The 18,591-nt window shown below is 37.4% G+C and overlaps 4 protein-coding genes across 7 annotated transcripts; 3 read left to right on the top strand and 1 right to left on the bottom strand.

Moving 5' to 3' along the window:
• Positions 1–1,364: 1,364 nt before the first annotated feature.
• On the top strand, positions 1,365–3,471 carry LOC132186101 (cysteine proteinase mucunain). Its single transcript, XM_059599907.1, has 4 exons — positions 1,365–1,963; positions 2,409–2,644; positions 2,735–2,875; positions 2,966–3,471. Exons 1-4 carry the CDS (start codon positions 1,489–1,491, stop codon positions 3,242–3,244), a joined length of 1,131 nt encoding a protein of 376 aa, XP_059455890.1. The 5' UTR covers positions 1,365–1,488; the 3' UTR covers positions 3,245–3,471.
• A 2,212-nt stretch (positions 3,472–5,683) lies between these two features.
• On the top strand, positions 5,684–7,433 carry LOC132186100 (UPF0481 protein At3g47200-like). Its single transcript, XM_059599906.1, has one exon. The coding sequence runs from the start codon at positions 5,791–5,793 to the stop codon at positions 7,390–7,392; it is 1,602 nt and encodes a 533-aa protein (XP_059455889.1). The 5' UTR covers positions 5,684–5,790; the 3' UTR covers positions 7,393–7,433.
• Positions 7,434–8,199: 766 nt separating this feature from the next.
• Positions 8,200–10,263, bottom strand: LOC132186102 (protein RER1A-like). The gene is made up of 4 exons (XM_059599909.1): positions 9,806–10,263; positions 8,962–9,142; positions 8,768–8,833; positions 8,200–8,689 (listed from the first exon to the last, which is right to left on the bottom strand). Exons 1-3 carry the CDS (start codon positions 10,162–10,164, stop codon positions 8,777–8,779), a joined length of 597 nt encoding a protein of 198 aa, XP_059455892.1. The 5' UTR covers positions 10,165–10,263; the 3' UTR covers positions 8,200–8,689; positions 8,768–8,776.
• A 1,413-nt stretch (positions 10,264–11,676) lies between these two features.
• Positions 11,677–18,106, top strand: LOC132186990 (phosphatidylinositol 3,4,5-trisphosphate 3-phosphatase and protein-tyrosine-phosphatase PTEN2A-like). 4 transcript variants are annotated; one of them, XM_059601129.1, is made up of 13 exons: positions 11,677–11,950; positions 13,510–13,939; positions 14,142–14,243; positions 14,336–14,392; positions 14,604–14,669; positions 14,942–15,118; positions 15,211–15,297; positions 15,391–15,455; positions 15,532–15,608; positions 16,290–16,336; positions 16,459–16,589; positions 17,176–17,245; positions 17,385–18,106. In XM_059601129.1, the coding sequence occupies exons 2-13, from the start codon at positions 13,511–13,513 to the stop codon at positions 17,916–17,918; spliced, it is 1,842 nt and encodes a 613-aa protein (XP_059457112.1). In that variant the 5' UTR covers positions 11,677–11,950; position 13,510; the 3' UTR covers positions 17,919–18,106. The 4 variants fall into 4 exon arrangements, with proteins under 4 accessions (XP_059457112.1, XP_059457109.1, XP_059457111.1 ...); XM_059601126.1 differs by having other exon boundaries at positions 13,461–13,939; XM_059601128.1 differs by lacking the exon at positions 11,677–11,950 and adding an exon at positions 12,127–12,735.
• Positions 18,107–18,591: the final 485 nt, after the last annotated feature.

Below are 18,591 nucleotides of genomic sequence, written 5' to 3'. Positions count from 1 at the left end.
CGGCAGTGCCCCATGTTTCACACAACCTCTCCAGTCTCAGCCAATCAATCCCGAGGAAGCATTTATGTAGAATGTAACAAAAAACATTAATGCTAAATGGATCTCATGCAATGCAATATTGTCGTTCTATTACAGTGTGATAGTGGGGCAGAGCCGCAGAAGTATGGGTACGTAGGAGAGAGTTTCATCTGTTTGGACAGATAGCAGAACATGTGGGGCAAGTGAGGCTCGGAACAGGATTATCTTTTTTTTTTTTTTTTTTTTCAAGTGAAATGAATAGAATTGTTTCATGGTTTAAACTTTATTTTATTGCGTTTAAAGATATACTGATATACATGATGCTATGAAACATATTCATCAAATAGCAACATATATATATATATAGATCATAAAATAGTTCTTCATGGACACGTTTCTATTCCTGAAAATAATGGAAAACCCTCTTCAAGAAGTCATTATGTCATAAATAAAGTGAAGCTGAAGATTATTTCTATCCCAAGAGTGAGATAGAGAGGATATAGGTAACTTGCTGGGTTTTTTTTTTTTCTTTTTTGGTGTGGAATTAAGGAGGTGGCACTGGATGGGCGGAGAGTGGCCTACTGGCTTGAGATGGATTTGGTGGGTGACCATACTGACTGTTAGTTGGATCTAACCTTCAAATATAACTAGGACGAAAATGACCTGTCGAAAGGCTATTGGCTGATGAAGTGTAAGGATTGTGGATAGCACTAGCAGAGACCAATTCTTGTGCAAACCAATAAGGAAGGAAATTTCCGAAACTGACACCAACATGTTTTTTTGGTAAAAATCAAATTATAAAGTAAAAATTGGGAGAGGAATTGGCAACTTCAGGACTAAGGAAAGTTCAGGTAAATTACTAGACCCATATAACCCATTTGAAAGAAAAGCAGAATAAGCCATCTACGATTCTCTTGATACAATTTCATTCCAATTGGCCTGCCCTTTTTGCCATTGTAATCTGTGGCTTATCTCATGCGCACTGATGGACCTTCCCTTTTTGCTTTCGGTGGCCATAACAGTGGCACGGAGTTCTAGTTCTCTGACGGGTTTTGGATCACCCTTACCTCTGTTCTAAGCAAACTCTTCCCACGTGGCATTATCTCATTCGCCTAAAAAAACGGTTGTCAATCCCCCGGAGCCCCCCCCAGTTCCCCATTATTGGGGCCTCTGTGTGTTTAAACTGCTCGCAACTACCAGTCTTCCATAGGCCACGAGCCAACATGGTGCACCAGTTCGGCCCTCTCTCTCTCTCTTCATTATTTTCCTTGCAAATTGCAACATCCATGAACCAATCCTGAATATTAGACCAAATAATTTTTTTTCTTTTTTTTCTTTTACCCTTTTTGATAAGCAATTCATTTTCTATATAAACTCGACTCCTCCGGCCCCTTCAACAAACAGTCCACCACTTCCTTCCCTTTTTCTTTTCCCTTTCTCTTGAGAGCACACAAGCCATCTCCTTCAAACATGGCAACCATGGCGACGGCCATCTTCACCCTTCTCTTCCTCTTCTTTGCTTCATCATCGGCCTCCGATATGTCCATCATCGGCTACAACAACCACCACGACCAACCAGCCTGGCGGAGCGACGCCGAGGTGATGGGCATCTACAACTCGTGGCTGGCCAAGCACGGGAAAGCCTACAACGACCTGGGAGAGCACGAGCGGAGGTTCGAGATCTTCAAGGATAATCTGAGGTTCATCGACGACCACAACGCCCAAAACCGCACATACAAGACTGGGTTGAACAGATTTGCTGATTTGAGCAACGAGGAGTACCGCGCCATCTACTTGGGCACCAGGACTGACCCTAAGCGGAGGGTCATGAAGTCCAAGAACCCCAGCCGCCGCTACGCTTTCAGGGCCGGCGAGAAGTTGCCGTTGACCGTCGATTGGAGGACGACCGGTGCTGTTAATCCGATCAAGGATCAAGGAAGTTGTGGTAATCAAATTTTTAATTTCCTCGATCATGGTAGATCACATCATCAGATTGACCAAACTGACCTTCTTATAAGATTAATAAATTGCATTTAAATTTGATGTAAGGATGTTTGGTAATTTCGGTAATTACCCTAGTAATTCTATTTTGTTCAGGTTAATTTTATTATTATTCTGATAAAGACCGTCAAAGTATTGAATTAGGACTTGTGGCATGTGGGTGGGTGGTATAGAGTGGACTGGTAGATTGTTTAAGACTAATTTATTGGTGACCGGAAGTGGACTGTTCGATATGGACTATACGTTAAAACTTTTGGTCACGTGAAAATGGGGGTAACGAATTAAATACGCAAACGTCAGGTCGGGCCGAAAGTCCGAGTTTCAGTTTTTCTTACTTTTATTTTTGTGATTATTATATGATATGGGGGGTGTTTGTTGTGGGTGAGCAGGAAGTTGCTGGGCATTCTCAACGGTGGCGGCAGTGGAAGGCGTAAACAAAATAGTGACAGGCGAGCTAATCTCTCTATCGGAACAAGAACTTGTGGACTGTGACAGAGACTACAACGCCGGCTGCAATGGAGGTCTCATGGACTACGCCTTCCAGTTCATCATCGACAACGGAGGCATGGACTCTGAATCAGACTACCCTTATCTAGGCGTTGACACCAAATGCGACACCGTTAGGGTCAGTATTTCTAAGTCACTGATGAATTATTTTTTCGGGGTTTCTTGGAATTCTTTTATAATTTATATTTTTGGTCTTGGATTATTGCAGAAGAATGCTAAGGTTGTCAGCATTGATAGTTACGAGGATGTTCCTGCCTTCGATGAGAACGCTTTGAAGAAGGCTGTGGCACATCAGCCCGTGAGTGTTGCTATTGAAGCCGGCGGCAGGGCTCTGCAGCTCTACGACTCAGTAAGCCGACTTCTATGAGTGGTCCATTAATTTTGTTGTGAATTAGCATAATTGTGCATTTACTTATTTGTTTCCTTTCAAAAATTTCAGGGTGTCTTCACCGGCGAATGTGGGTCAGCCCTAGACCATGGTGTCGCTGCTGTTGGGTACGGCACAGAGAACGGCGTTGACTATTGGCTTGTGAGGAACTCGTGGGGAAGCAACTGGGGGGAGAGTGGATACATCAAGATCCAGCGAAACGTGGCAGACGCATTTACCGGCAAGTGTGGAATTGCAATGGAGGCCTCTTATCCCGTGAAGAATAGCCAGAACCCAAGCAAGCCTTACTGGGCTTTTGAAAGCGCCGTTGAGATGGTCATCAGTGCTTAAAAACGTGTCCGTTGATGGTATGGGCCAGGCCCAATGATGATGACTGGGCTGGGCTGTTGTTGTTGTTTGCTTATTTGGATTAATTAAGATGATTGTTGTACATATAGCCAATCAAATTGCACCTCAAGAATTGATGATGGGGGCAACTCAATGTCATTTGCTTGGACATGTTAGTCTCAATATTTCACTATGGACATGAATCAAATAGATCTGTCATTATCTGCCTATATCTTTACTCAAGACTTCCCACAACAATCTAATTTTACAATCTTTGTGTGTTACATTTCAAATTTATCTTTGAGTTATCAATTGCTTAAATTTAATTTTCAAACACCTCGGCCCCAAGGGGTCCATTGGCCAAAATGGGGTGGCTGGGGCCGCCCAATAATTTTTTGATTTTTTTTTTTAAAAAAAAAATTAGGACACGTGGCATTTGTATGTGACATGTAACAGAATGTGACGGAGGTACTAAGATGTGTGGTAGAATTTGAAAAAAAAAAAAAAAGAGGTGAAAACCTAATAGTAAAAGGGTAATTAACTCACTATTTAAACACAAATGCATTCCAAGGCCCAAATGCAGTCCAAAGGCCCAACCTTTAACAGCAATTTATTCACAAAAAGCAGCCCTTACATCAAGCTTGCCTTGGTTAGTGTAGCTGTAACTGAAAAATGATTAATGTTGTATAAAGTTTTGAATTTTTTTGAAAAAATGATGTATACACAGTAACAAAGGTTTGCCAAACACTCCCAATCTTCTGAGCCGGAAACTCACCCTTCTCTCACATTCGAGCCCAAAAATAAAATTATTTTTCTTTGGATTCTCTCTGCAAAACCCTTGACCCAAGAAAAGAAGATTTATTTTCCAAAAATCTCTTTGCTTTTCCAAGGTAAATGCAAGTTTTTGAATAACATTGGTCGAATTGAAAAAACAAATTTGAAGTTTTGGGGAGTGCATTGCAAAAATTGAAACATTAGAGGTCGAATTGAAAATCACCCTAACCTTTGGGGGGGGGTAAAGTGTAATTTTCCCTAATATTTATTATTATATTTGAGATGATGCTTGATTAAATTTTTTTAATCAAAGCTAAAAATACCTTCATTTTTTTAAAAAAAAATTTTTTTAAGAAAATACTCAATAAGTCGTTCGTCACTTCATCCCAAAACACACCGTTTTATCAAGTAAGTGAAGTAACAAATCATTAGACACATAATTTAGTCAATCTTACGTGTAACTCATCATATTGTAAAACACAATTCCCTCCACCTGCAGGTAATAAAACACAATATTCTGAGTTATAGGATTCACAACAAGGATTTATTAAAAACAAAAAATAGTTACAACTTGAATGGAAATTAATATTGAAAATGAGGTAGAGATGTTGTCACATTGTTTAGTCAATTAAATTAGCTACACTTTCTTTCTTTCTTTTTCTTTTTTCTTTTCTGGGCACTTCAGATCTATTTCAAAGTGCCTTTATTTTCTCTCCTTCGACTCTCTTTGATCTTTTAGTGCCTTTTCAGCTTGTAGTAGACAAGAATATGACCTTCTTCTTCTCCATTTCAAGTGACAAGTGAAATAAAGAGTAGATTTTGTCATGTTATATTTAATAGTGTATGTAATGTCACAATCATTTAAATAAATGACAATATATTCATCATAAAATCTATAAAATTTAATATGAATCCTCAATTCCCATTTGGTTGCTTACGAATTTGATCATATCATCTTTTTTTTTCATAGAACAGATAATACTAAAAATATATAAAGTTGCAAGTTATAGGCTTAACAACAAGGATTTATTTAAAAAACAAAACAAAACAAAACAAAAAATAGTTACCACTTGAATGGAAATTAATATTGAAAATGGGGTAGAGATGCTGTCACATTGTAATTAGTGAATTAAATTAGCTACTCTTTCTTTCTTTTTCCTTTTTCCTTTTTTTGGGCACTTCAGATCTATTTCAAATTGCATTTATTTGCTTTCTTTTGACTCCCTTTGATCTTTTAGTGCCTTTTCAGCTGTAGTAAATAAGAATATGGCCTTCTTCTCCTCCATTTCACTGAGAATAGATTTTGTAATGTTATGGTGTCACCATTATTTAAATCACATGACAACAAATTCACCAATAAATTTATAAAATTTAATACACACCCTTAATTCCCAATTGGTTGCATAAGAATTTGAACATACCATTTAAAAAAAAATTGATCATAGTTCATAGAACAGATAATATTAAAAAAAAGTGGATAATGGAAGAACATGTGGAAATTTAAGAGTAGGAATATAACGTTACACCCGAAAGTCGTGGAAATTGCTTTTCCAAAGCAAAAGGGGTCCATGTGGGGAATTTATTGGACAGAGGGTCAATTAAAGTATCAATAATTAAATATATAACCCCTTTTGTATCATAATGTTGGGCAACAGTTACAACTTTATTTCAGATTTGGAATCGCTCTCCACTAGGAATGATAAACATTTCAATGGAGCTTTAGTTCACATCTCTTCACCAAGCCAAACCCGGCCAGAAAGCATTCTCCTTCAAAGATGGTGGCTGTGTTCAACAAGGAGCTCTTGAGCTGGTACCTAATCACCGTCAAACTCAGAGAAGCTGTGGCGTCTGGGGTGGCAACAACACCTAATTCTACACCATCATCTGCAGGATTTCCAGAACGATCTCAGCAGCTGCTGCAGAAACAACAGCAGAAACCACTAGGATCATTGCAAATCGTGATGAGAAATGATGGTAAGAATTGCGAAGAGGATCGCGAAGACAATCCACCAGAGTCGGAGTGGGTGATCTCCATCAAAGAAAAGCTCGACCAAGCGCGTCAAGATGATGCAGCAAGTTCATGGGCAAAGCTGTGCATTTACCGAATCCCCCATTACCTAAAAGAAGGCCATGACAAAGCGTTTGTCCCTCAGATTGTTTCCCTAGGCCCTTACCACCATGGTAAGAGACGCCTACGCCAAATGGATCGCCATAAATGGCGTGCCCTTCACCAGATCCTCACGCGTACCAACCATGACATAATGCTTTATCTTGATGCCGTAAAAGAAGTTGAAGAAAGAGCTCGCAACTGTTATGAAGGGTCAATAACTCTTAGCAGCAATGAATTTGTTGAAATGATGGTGCTGGATTGTTGCTTCGTGCTTGAGCTCTTTCGGGGTGCTGCTGAAGGATTCAAGCAACTTGGCTACCCACGAAACGATCCCATCTTTGCAATGCGTGGCTCAATGCACTCCATCCAGCGAGACATGATAATGCTGGAGAATCAACTCCCACTGTTTATACTTGATCGGCTCTTGGGGATTCAGTTAGGCAACCCAGACCAGAAAGGAGTGGTAGCCAAGCTAACACTCCAATTTTTCGACCCGTTAATGCCAACAGATGAGCCATTAACAAAGAGTGATATGAACAAATTACAGTTATCGCTTGGATATGCAACTACCTTTGACCCTTTATCAGATCAAGGTGGCCTTCATTGCCTTGATGTTTTCAGACGAAGTCTCCTGCGCAGAGGGCTTCAACCGGAACCCAGGATTTGGATCAAGAGATGGTCACATGGTAATCGTGTTGCAGATAAACGAAGGCAGCAATTGATACATTGTGTTACAGAACTCAGAGAGGCTGGAATCAAGTTCAAGAAAAGGAAGACAGATCGCTTTTGGGACATAAAATTCAAGAATGGAATTCTCAAAATCCCTCGGCTCTTAATCCATGATGGTACAAAGTCACTTTTTCTCAACCTTATTTCCTTTGAGCAGTGCCATCTTGATTGCAGCAATGACATTACTTCATATGTGGTCTTCATGGACAACTTGATTAACTCTCATCAAGATGTGGGTTACCTTCACTACTGTGGAATAATTGAGCACTGGCTCGGCAGTGATGCTGAAGTTGCTGACCTCTTCAATCGCCTCTGTCAAGAGGTGGTTTTCGACATCAATAACAGTTACCTTTCCCGCTTGTCAGAGGATGTGAACCGGTATTACAACCATAGGTGGAATGCTTGGCGTGCGAGTTTAAAGCATAAGTATTTTGGCAATCCTTGGGCCATTATCTCATTAATTGCTGCTGTTGTCTTGTTGTTGCTTACTTTTGCACAGACTTTCTATGGAGTATATGGCTATTACAACCCTAGGTGAATCCGGAAAGTCCAAGTTCTCTATCTCTATTTGGTTTGAGTTTCAGTTACACAGTTCATAAAAATGATACCCAGATGTTACCTTTTTTTGGGCCAATTGACTAAATATCGTTGTCTCAGTATATATAGATACTCGTTGAGATCTCACTTGTGAAAATTTGGTTGCCAATAAGTATGAAGCGGGCACCTATCTTCTACGTGCCTATAGCAATCGAGAGGTATAAATAGCCAATGCATCAAACTTTGAAATAATCCCTTCTAGGTTTTTAAATTCACGTTTGGAGCATCATGCCATGTCAGCATCGCAAATCCCCAACAGAAGAAATCGCATTTTACTATAAAGGGCAGCAAACTCTAGAAAACAAAGTTCCCCACAACGCCACGCAATGCGCTTCTAAGCTTTTCTATGTAACAAGTGTCAACCCAGACATGGCGACTAGGCTCAAGCTCCTTTTTAAGAATTGATTGGCGACTAAACTCAAAACTCCAATTTGATCATTCTTCGGCAAACTAAGCTCAAACTCCAATAGTGTCAAAATAAAAAGACACGTGCCATTCAGATGTTGAACCAAACTTCAGTATAAGCTTAAACTATAAACTTGTGTCTCTAGTTAAGTTGTAGGAAATTGAGGTAAATCGAACACACCATAGCCCATGACCAACTGGTTAATCCAGCTCAACCATTTGGTGAACTATAGAAGAATGACTTCAGACATGAAGAAGAAGAAGAAGAAGAAGAAGAAGATAATGGAATGACTTGGGGGACTTGAGAATTACAAACACAACGCAAAAAATTTCATAAAGCCAATTGACTACAAATACAGCGTAATTGTATAACGCAGGGAAGATGCCCTCCAATGTAATCCTCACAGAGGAACAACGAACAAGATCAGATGGATGACAATGTATAAATTATACTGCTAAACATGCTCAGCATATAGCAAAGAACATTGTCAAGTAAATGAGAAAAAGAGGTACACTTTAAAGCTAAATTTAAGTTAACCCAATTGCAAAGGCTCATTCCCCCCACAGCAAAGGCTCTGCGAATACATTCTAGCAGATTAAAAATCTCAGCGACGGGAATGTAGATGTCCCTTCTATACAAAAGGATTTTTTATACTAGGGGTAAAAATGAAAAAAGGTATCAGGAACTACTTCGTCTTCCCAAAGATAAATTTCCTGGAGGACATATGGAGGCTTGCCCAGACAAGATAAAGGGAAAATGAACAATCCTCCATGGCTCTGAAACTAGTCGTAAAGACGATTTCCTCTACCAACATATCATCAGGAAGCTCCGGCTGTGAAATAATATTGTAGAATAAATTGAAGCACCCGTGGGTTTGTCATTTAAAAGAAGCATATATAATTCAATCTACCTGAAGAACTCAATCCGTAGAAATGCTTGTGCTGTCAGTTGGTGATGCTCTCTTTCCATCATACCGCTACCAAAAAGTAAAATAAACCGAACTTAATTCTCAAAATCAACAACATGATTCCAATAGCAACTCACCAATGAAGCATGACACGTACAATGATCTAAACTTTGAGAGTAAGAAGGGTCATCATATACCTGCTTTCCAAATGAGAATGGAACATATCTGTATTTGATCATGTGAGTTATCTGTCGCCTCATGGTGAGAATGAAGAGTGTCAACCAATAGACAAGCAGTATTGGCCAGAACACAGGGACATCAAATTCCCTGAAGAATGTCATCACAAAAGCAATGCAAAATGCCTTTGTAATGGAGTACCTTCCAGGGTAGAAAACAAGGAAACTTCAGTACACATAACCAGCAAGCATGGAAATCTTTTCAAGTGATTAAAAATCTCAATACATAAAAAGAAAATGATAGCATCAAAGATGAATACTTTAACGATCATATAAGTAAGTTTTGGCATTAGAAAACAACTTGAAGCATGAAGCCCCTATGAACTCTACCTAAACCATTGGCTTGGTACAAAAAAATAAATCCCGTAAAACAAGATTATTGTTCTTCTAGTGCATCCAAATGTCCGCTGAAATTCATAGAAGAACAAATTAGATGCGTAATTAACCATTAACCCTCTTGCTTTGCACACTAGTCTCTCACATTTGAACCTCTTGATTACCATGATACTCCAATCATATGCATACACAATTCAAAATCAAACGCGTACACTGACCATCAACTACTTCTCCACACGCATCTACCAATCAATAATACACAATCAAAAAGAACAGAAAATTCAACAAAATACACCATTGCTTCCGATCCCCTTTCCGGACATCACACCAAGAAAAATTCAAACCCTAATCAAAATCCCAATATTTTTAGGTCAATGACAATATCCACAAGGTTCCACTTGAAATTCCAATCCACCTACGCATTCAAAGAGAAAAGTCAAAGCAAAACGTCATCAAAAGGGAGACGTACCAGAACTTGAACTCCGGGAGGCGACGAACGAAGGGACGAAACTCATCGGAGCCACGTGTGGGGAGAGTGGGGCCCTCGGAGAGGTTGTGGATCTCGGGGTCCACCTGGGGAGAGAGAAAGCCGATGAGGAGGTTGAGGACGTAGATTCCGAGGCCGTACGAGATGATGTAGAAGCCTTGGACGAGGTATACGCGGACCACGTAGATGGCGGCCACGACGAGGAACGCGATCCAGCGCTGGAGCATGTGTGGGGTCGACTTGTCCAGCATGTGCTGGTACCGCTGCGACACTCTGAAACTCCATCTGGATATCGCCGTGGCCGGAGAGACTTCATCGCCGCCGGCCGGTTCCGCCTCCATTGAATCGGACTCGCGCTGTATTATTTTTCTGTGCGATCGCTAGTGATTTTGTCTTTTCTTATTTTCCGTGGCTTTTCTTCGTGCCTCCTTTTAAGGTGCGGGGATGCATATGTGGTGTGGGTGTTGGCCATGATCCGTACATTATATGACATATTTCTTTCTTTTATTTCTTTCTTTTCTTTCTTTCTTTTATTGGCTTTTTTGCCTCCATCGAATTGATGGAGGCAAAAATCATATTTAACTACTAATTTTTGTTATCTAATTTGAATTTAGCATTTAAATTTTTAATTTCAAGAATAAAATTTATTGTTGTATTATAATTCATGTCTTAATTTTTATATGATTTGGATTTAGTGTCTGAATTTTTAATTTTAAGAATAAGGTATTTAAATTATGATTAAATTTTAAAGAGAAATGTTATGAGTCAATATTTTTCTTATATTTGATCCATCTCATCTTACAAATCAACCATTAGATTTGCGAACTTATATAGACCTTACATAAGTCAATGGTGAAACCTACAAATTTAATGGCTGATCTATTTAATTTATAGGAAAATATAGATCAAATATAAATAACTTATTAATTCTTAGCGTCTCTCAATTTTAAATAGGTATCTCTATTATTTTAAGTAAAAATTAACTGCTTGTGTCAATGTTTTAAACTATTTGTTAATGTATTTGAAAAAATTGTATTTTAACCGATGATTTTAGGTTAAAAGGTGAACGTTAAAAACAACTTTATGAATAAATAATAAAAAGTCGTGATATAAATTATATTTTGATTGTATAATTATCTTATAATGTTTACGTCTAACTCTTAATTAACTTTTAGATAAATTATTATTTAAGAAAAATGAAGAATTAATTAAAATTATCACAATAAAATTATAAAATAAAACCATATTGATTAAGGTAGATACTTATTGAGGTGGCCATGAAACTCGAAGTGCGACATGTGCGGATGGACCCGACTTCTATGCGGCAATAAAAATTACCGCATAAATGCAGTTATCCCAAATTACACCGTTTTGGGTTTAGTAAAAGTATGTTTCTTTATATAGTTTTAGGGTTCGTTTGGAGTGCATTTAAAAAATAATAATCTGGATTTTTAAACCAAATCGCAATTTTGGAATATTTGAAATTACAATTTTAAAAACGCAAATTTTAAAATCGTGAAAAAATTCGCAATTTCTATAATCTAACTAGGGGTAGTTATATGAAAAAATGTGAATTTAAACCAAAATCACGATTTTGCTTAAAATAATATTTGGCACAATATTTACCTATTTGACCATAAAACCGCAATTATGTATTAATATTATCCAAACACTCGATTGATAAAACAAGGTACTTAAACATATTTTACCAAATGCCTATGTAATTTAAAAAAGTAACAATTTTAAAAACACAACTTTTAAAAAATACAATTTTTAAAATCGATCTTATTGAAAATCAAACTCTAGGCCCTTATCGAAAATATTACTCTTGCCCTACAAGACTCACGCTGTTACACCAGTTGTCGGAAGATCAAAAAGCTGTTTGAGTTGCAAGTTGAAGGAGAAATCTCTGAGCAAAAGAGAAGAAAATAAAACACAAGGTTCTGGAGATGCATTTGCGCATTAAAGAGCTTATTATTTGATGGCGGTGAGCCTTGTTGCAGCTTGTAATTCTTCATCTATGGCGGGCGAGCGAGACGGAGAGGGAGGATGTTGTTTCTTGTTTCTTCTATGAAGTAACGTTTGCCTTCTTAGTGAAGAGGAGCTCAGGCCAAACAATTGATTTGGGTATCCCATTCTCTCTCTCCCTCTCACTCTCTCTCTCTGTAAGCCAGATCTGGGGTTTTGTTGATTTGAGTTTTTTGCTTCTGATGTTTTGGTTGGGGGTTTTGTTGATTTGGGGTTTTTTTTTTGGAGATTTTAAAAAAGCGTATACAATTTCCCCTCTATGATCTCTTCTCTCTCCCTCGTCTCTCCCTCTCTGTTAATTCTTTTTGCTGAAGCTTTTGATTTTTTTTTGGGTTCCTTTGGTTCTGGGTTGCTTCTCTCCCTCCCTGGTTACTCTCTCTCTTTCTCTACTAATTCCTTTTGCTGGAGCTTTTGATTTTTTTTGGTTCTTTTTGTTGGAGTTTTGATTTTTTCTGGGTTGGTTGTGGGTGTTATGGAATGTTGCAGACTTGCAGTTGATGATTTGGTGTAACGGCGTGAGTTTTATAAGACAAGAGTTATATTTTTATTAAAACTGTACCGTTTAGTAAAGAGACTTACTTATACTAAATCCAAAACGGTGTAGTTTAGGATAATCGCATCTATGCGGTACCGCATAGAAGCCGGATCCTGTACGGACTAGATCGAGAAGAGCGGGTGTTCCAACGAGGACACGAATTTTTAATATTTTAATATGCTTAAATAATTGTCGTAAAAAACCACTTATCGCGGCGACTCACCACTATTACCACCACCGCCACATTTGAGTTAGTTATTTCATTTCAAAATCTTTCACACTCGCCGCTATACGTAGCTCTTCGTTCACTCTCAAATCCTTTTTGAACCCGAGCTCTCGTGCACTTCTGGTAAATGATCTCAAAATACATTGCTCAATATAGGCCTATACGTATGCGTGTATATGTTTGTGCTTGTAGATTCATAATGCAATTACGTGAATTTGCTGATTACATTTGACTATTTTTCAATAATTTCTGGCAGATCTCAGTGTTCACTTTGTGAATCTATTTCCGGTGATAAGGATTGTATTGAAACGATTAGCTTCAATTGAATTTGTGGGTTTTGGTTGGTGGATTTGAAATAATGGGATGTTTGTATTATTGTACAGTTAATCGGTCAGATTTGTACAATAAATTTATTCTGTTCATGAGATTTGTTTTCACTGCCCTTTATACATAGAAGAAAGATTGGTAAGATTATTGCTCACCCCAGTACTTGTTGGTCGGGTTTGTCCATTTTAATTTTTTTCCACGGCAGCCGTGTCGGCTACAGCCTCAGGATTGAGCGGAGGTTCGTGATGACATAGTCTTATGATGATTTATTTTTGAAATAGTCTGTTTGGATATGCTAGCAAGTGTAAAACTTTTGTGCAGGCTGCTGAGGGCAACCACATTGCAGTTTGGCTTGTTAACAATCATTAGTTGAGCTTGCAGTGTGAAGAATGATATATTTGTAAATTTTAATTAAAACTTTCATCTAAATTGCTAGGAGCTGTTTACATTTTTTTCTTCTAGATTTTCAGTGACTACTTAGTCCCTACTTGGTTGTATTAATTAGTTTACATGCTTCATAGTTGAGCCTGATTTAATGTGGACTGATAAAGACAGCTGCTTGGTTGGCAGAATGGATTCAGATTCTGTTGACTCATCATCTCAACCTACTGTTAAAGCCTCTGAAGTTGAACATTCTACTGTTGCTGTCTCTCAGCAAGATGATAATGCACATCAAACTCCATATGTTTCATCTCCTCCTGGCATATCATCTTGGGCTAGAAGTTTGAAATTTCCAGAGTCCTTGGGAGCAGCACAAGAGGACTCACAGAATGAAAATACTGGGATGTCAACATTTGCACGTTTCACTAGCGGGTTAGGGTTGCGGATGCCTCCAATGGCACCTGCACCAGATGAGAGTAATGAAGGAAGGACAGCAACTGCCCAATCTGGTGTTTTTGAATCATTCACAAAAGGGTTAGTTGACTCATCTCGGACTGCAGTAAAGGCTATGCAGGTCAAAGCACGTCATATTGTGTCTCAAAACAAACGAAGATACCAGGTAGCCTACCACTGCATTGCCTTCTTTGATTTATAATGCAGTGACTGTATAGCAGGTTCATGAATTTGTTTGATTAGAAAGGTAACTTTAATTTAATTATTCTTCACTATATTTGCCATTACTTTAGTGTTTTAACTCTGATATGTCTACACCAAATATGTCATTGATTGCATCGTAAGGAGATTATATACCTAATTCACAGGAGGGAGGATTTGATTTGGATATGACATATATCACCGAGAATATAATTGCTATGGGGTTCCCTGCTGGTGATATAAGCTCTGGGCTTTTTGGATATTTCGAGGTAAAATATTTTTGTGTTTTGCATTTAGTGTTAAATTAGCCAAGTACATTTGAATCATTAACACAAAATATTAACTGAAAAATGTGATGCAGGGATTTTATCGAAATCATATGGAAGAAGTGCTTAAGTTTTTTGAAACTCATCACAAGGTAAAACATGGTTTAATTTGTGCTTGGAAATTTCTGATGATATCTAGCCTTGAGGAATCTAGTTATTGTTCATAGGGAAAAACTTTCCTCCATCAATTAATATAATAGAATATTTGGAACTTGAAATCTTGTTTACCTATTTATGGGTCCCAATCTGTGTTCTGCATTTATTAAATAACTTCTGACCTCTTTAATCAACATTTATATGCAGGGAAAATACAAAGTCTACAATCTTTGCTCGGAGAGGTTGTATGATGCATCACTATTTGAGGGGAAGGTGCAGCCTTAATCTTTATTAGCATTTTAGTATTATTATTGTGTTCAATGTCATGGTTAGGCCCTAAACAAAATATTAAAGCTCAATATATATCTCTAGAGTTTGAAGTCTGTGTTGTTGTGTCAAGGTTAATCCCTAAACATAATATTTATCACTAGCTAAGACTGTGCTATAAATTGAAAGGTTTACGTTATTGAGGCTGTAATGTTGTTTATGAAATTATTGCGGTACACAAGCTTCTTCTGTTTATGACTTGTCTAGATGCTTTCCAGGTTGCAAGTTTCCCATTTGAGGACCATAATTGCCCCCCTATCCAACTCATAAAATCATTTTGTCAAAGTGCATATTCATGGTTGAAGGAGGACATTGAGAATGTTGTTGTTGTTCACTGTAAAGCTGGTATGGCAAGGACTGGAGTGATGATTTGTAGCCTTCTCTTGTTCCTTAAGGTTCGTATCAAGGAAAATTTTCTTGTTCTGGTCCTTATTTGTCATCGCTTTCCTGACTATCATTATGATTTTATTTTGCCATCTCTCTTCAGTTCTTCCCAACAGCCAATGAGGCTATTGATTACTACAACCAGAAAAGATGCATTGATGGGAAGGCTATGGTTCTCCCAAGTCAGATTGTCAGTCAATTGCTTTTTAGTACTGTTATCCTTTTAAGGGTTGATCTTCTTTTATATCTTTCTGATAGTTTAGTATTACTCTGCTTTTCCTAGAGGTATGTCAAATACTTTGAGCGTGTCTTAACATACTTCAATGGAGAAATTCAGCCTGGACGTAGGTACCATTCTGATTTCTCTCTCAGAATGCTGCATTCTTTTACCTTCAAAAAGGTACTGAAATTACAAATTGTACAGGTGCATGCTTAGGGGATTTCGGCTACTCAGGTGTCCTTATTGGGTCAGGCCCTCCATTACCATCTCTAATCATAATGGTATGCTTTTCATCATATTCGTCATGAAAAAAATTAGTTATATCTTGAGATTTCACATTTATCATTTATAAAGATGCATAAGAAATTCCATGTCATATGCCCACATATATTCATCACTTTCTATGAATTTCATTCCTTGAATTGAGTACAAATACATTATTGTTTAAGAGAAAAGGGCCTTTTTATAATTATTAACACCAAGTAGGAGTTAAAAGAACAAAGAAATTAGGGATATGTCCTCAGAAGTACCTCCATTTACTGAATCCTAAAAGATTTTGGGAAATATTCATTATGTTATGTATTTGGATCTGTTCCTGAAGTGCTTTTAGAGGCTGCCTGTATGCATCTATTGTTAACTTATATTCTATAAAGCCTACAAATAAGGTAAATCTATACAAAATTGTCGTACAATCTATTATGATGCATGTTTTTTCATGCCTTCTGTTGAAGCACATTCCTATCCGATTACTAGGTTTAACTACTAGTAATCGGATAGGAATGTGCTTCAACACCTTCATATTTTCCCAGGCTTCGATTTTGTTATTGAAATTCAGATTTTTTTATTTATTTTTTTGTTTACCATTACAATGCTATGCGATGCACTATTTATTGTTTTTATCTCGCTTCATTCTTTAGTCTGTGATTAAACTTATTAGCATGGATGTTTTCCTTGATCCACAGGGATTCTGTTCTCAACAAGAAAGCATCCAAGAACAAAGGACCTAATGGTGAATTTTTCTTGAATATGGTCACTTTGTTATTGATTTGCTTGTTAGTTTAATCTCTCATGATCTCCATGCTAATGCATGATTTAAATTTCTAATATGAGCCCACCAATTCATATCTGCAGCCAGAAGATTTCTGGATTGGTGCACCAAAGAAAGGGATTGTGGTCTTTGCTCTACCAGGAGAGCCTGGTCTGACCGAGTTGGTGGGGGACTTTAAAATCCATTTTCATGATGGCCAAGGAGATTTCTATTGGTTTGTACCGCCTACTTTCATGATTGTTTTTGTTAGTTTGTTATGACTGCAAACTCACTTTCATCTGAACTGTTAGGAATTTTATACTGAATAATGTTAGCATCTGTACTTTTTTTTTTTTTTTTTTTTTTTTTATGTTTCTTTTTTGGCCAAACGAATGAAGATTCCCTAACCTTAGGAATCCCTACCCATTGGTGCCTTCTTTCCAATTAACTCTTTTATTAATTGATGAACACGGAAAGATACTACTCTTTTTTCTGTTTCAATAGGCAAATGAAAGCACACATAGTTACAGGATTTAACCTGTGACCGAACCCTCCATCTCGTGTTTTATGGATGGAACAGTTTGGCTCAAAGACCATTGGCAAGCCCCAAGAGGGACGGAAGATTTCTTATTCTTGTCATGCATCATTTTAAGAACCTTATGTTTTATTGTAGAAGATGAATCATATTTTATTATTATAGAATCTTATTATGCATCATTTTACTTTTTGCTAAGATGCCGAATAGCATGAATTCTTTTTCTGTAGGTATACATACACCAATAAAAAGTCTTTTTAATTTATTTTTGGAATATTACTTTCAGTTGGTTGAATACAACAATGACGGAAAACAGAAAAATTTTAAACACTTCAGATTTGGATGGTTTCGACAAGGTAAATGACACAATCTTTTCCTGATATTACTTTCTGCTGTAATTAATGAGGTACAATTTTTTCTTTTCTCATATTATCTGGTATTTGCTTTCCCTTTCTCGATATTCTTTTAATGAGTTGTTGGCTATATTCTTTCCAGAGAAAATTGCCTTCTCCAGGATTCCAGGTTGAAGTTGTGATGATCGATTATGATGGCACTTTACCAATGAGATCAAAAGCTGATTATGCCAACAAGCAATCTGATAGTTGCTCAGGTCGCGTTCCTACTTCAAGTACTGGGGTTGCAGCTAATTCCAACAGAAATAAGGTCTCTCGGAGTGAAGACAATGACGATGTATTCTCAGATAGCGAGGGAGAGGAGACTGGGGATTCAAGGAGCAGGCAAGCTCAAGCTACTTCGGAAGCCGGACCTGCTGCAACTGGTCATGTATCCAGTGAGACAGCAGAGAAAATTGGGAGTTTGACTCATAGAACTGATCACCTGTCACTCAGGAGCCAGGAACATGCACAAAGTATTGCTTCCAAAGAAACAACTACTGATGGAGCTGGGAAACCTTCCTCGGGCATTGAGACCCCTAACCTTGACTCAGCAGGGGCAAGTGATATCAAGGCAATTGCTGCCGATGCTTCAGTATTCAGTTTTGGGGATGAAGAAGATTTTGAAAGTGATTGAAAGCAGTATTGAGTTTCGCTCCGGGCTGTAACTCGATCAATAGTACTTGTATATACACCATTTTAAACAAATGACAAGATGGAATTGGTGAATATCAGTGGCAGCGGATATTGGTTGAATTCGTTTTTTCTCTGTATTTCTGTTCATTCCGAACACCTCGTAATATGATTTTGCCAAGTTTCCTTTTATATAGAAATGCCACCACGATGCATTCTTTACAGAGGCTTTTACCCTAATCAAAGTTGAACTTTGCATAAAACATCTTTTCATGTCTTGTAATGACAAAAGTTTTATTTGATTTCAGTTTTTTTCTTTCACTTTTTCTTCTCCCTCTTGTTTTCTCTTTTCAAAACAAGATCATGAACCAAATTTTTTTTTTTTAAAAAAAAAAAAAACACAAAGATACTCAAAATTACTTTTACCTTCATATTGTATTAAAACACATTAAAAACAAAAACAAAAGCATCATCTAAAAAACATTAACTTATTTCAAGTATCAACTAAAAAAAAAAAATTATTTTAAGTATATAAGTTCTTACACTAGAGCAAGAATTCCATCCCACAAGAGTTGGCTAAATTAGCTTTAAAAAGTAATGCTACGTCCTATCATTTTATCTTCTTAAAGTTTACATGACTTTTACAATTATCATTTAATCAAAATTTAATAATAATC

Source organism: Corylus avellana, chromosome ca7 (assembly GCF_901000735.1).
Source record: "Corylus avellana chromosome ca7, CavTom2PMs-1.0".
NCBI classification, from domain to species: domain Eukaryota; kingdom Viridiplantae; phylum Streptophyta; class Magnoliopsida; order Fagales; family Betulaceae; genus Corylus; species Corylus avellana.
The sequence above is the reverse complement of the archived record's forward strand: the minus strand, read 5'-3'. Positions and strand labels throughout refer to the sequence as shown.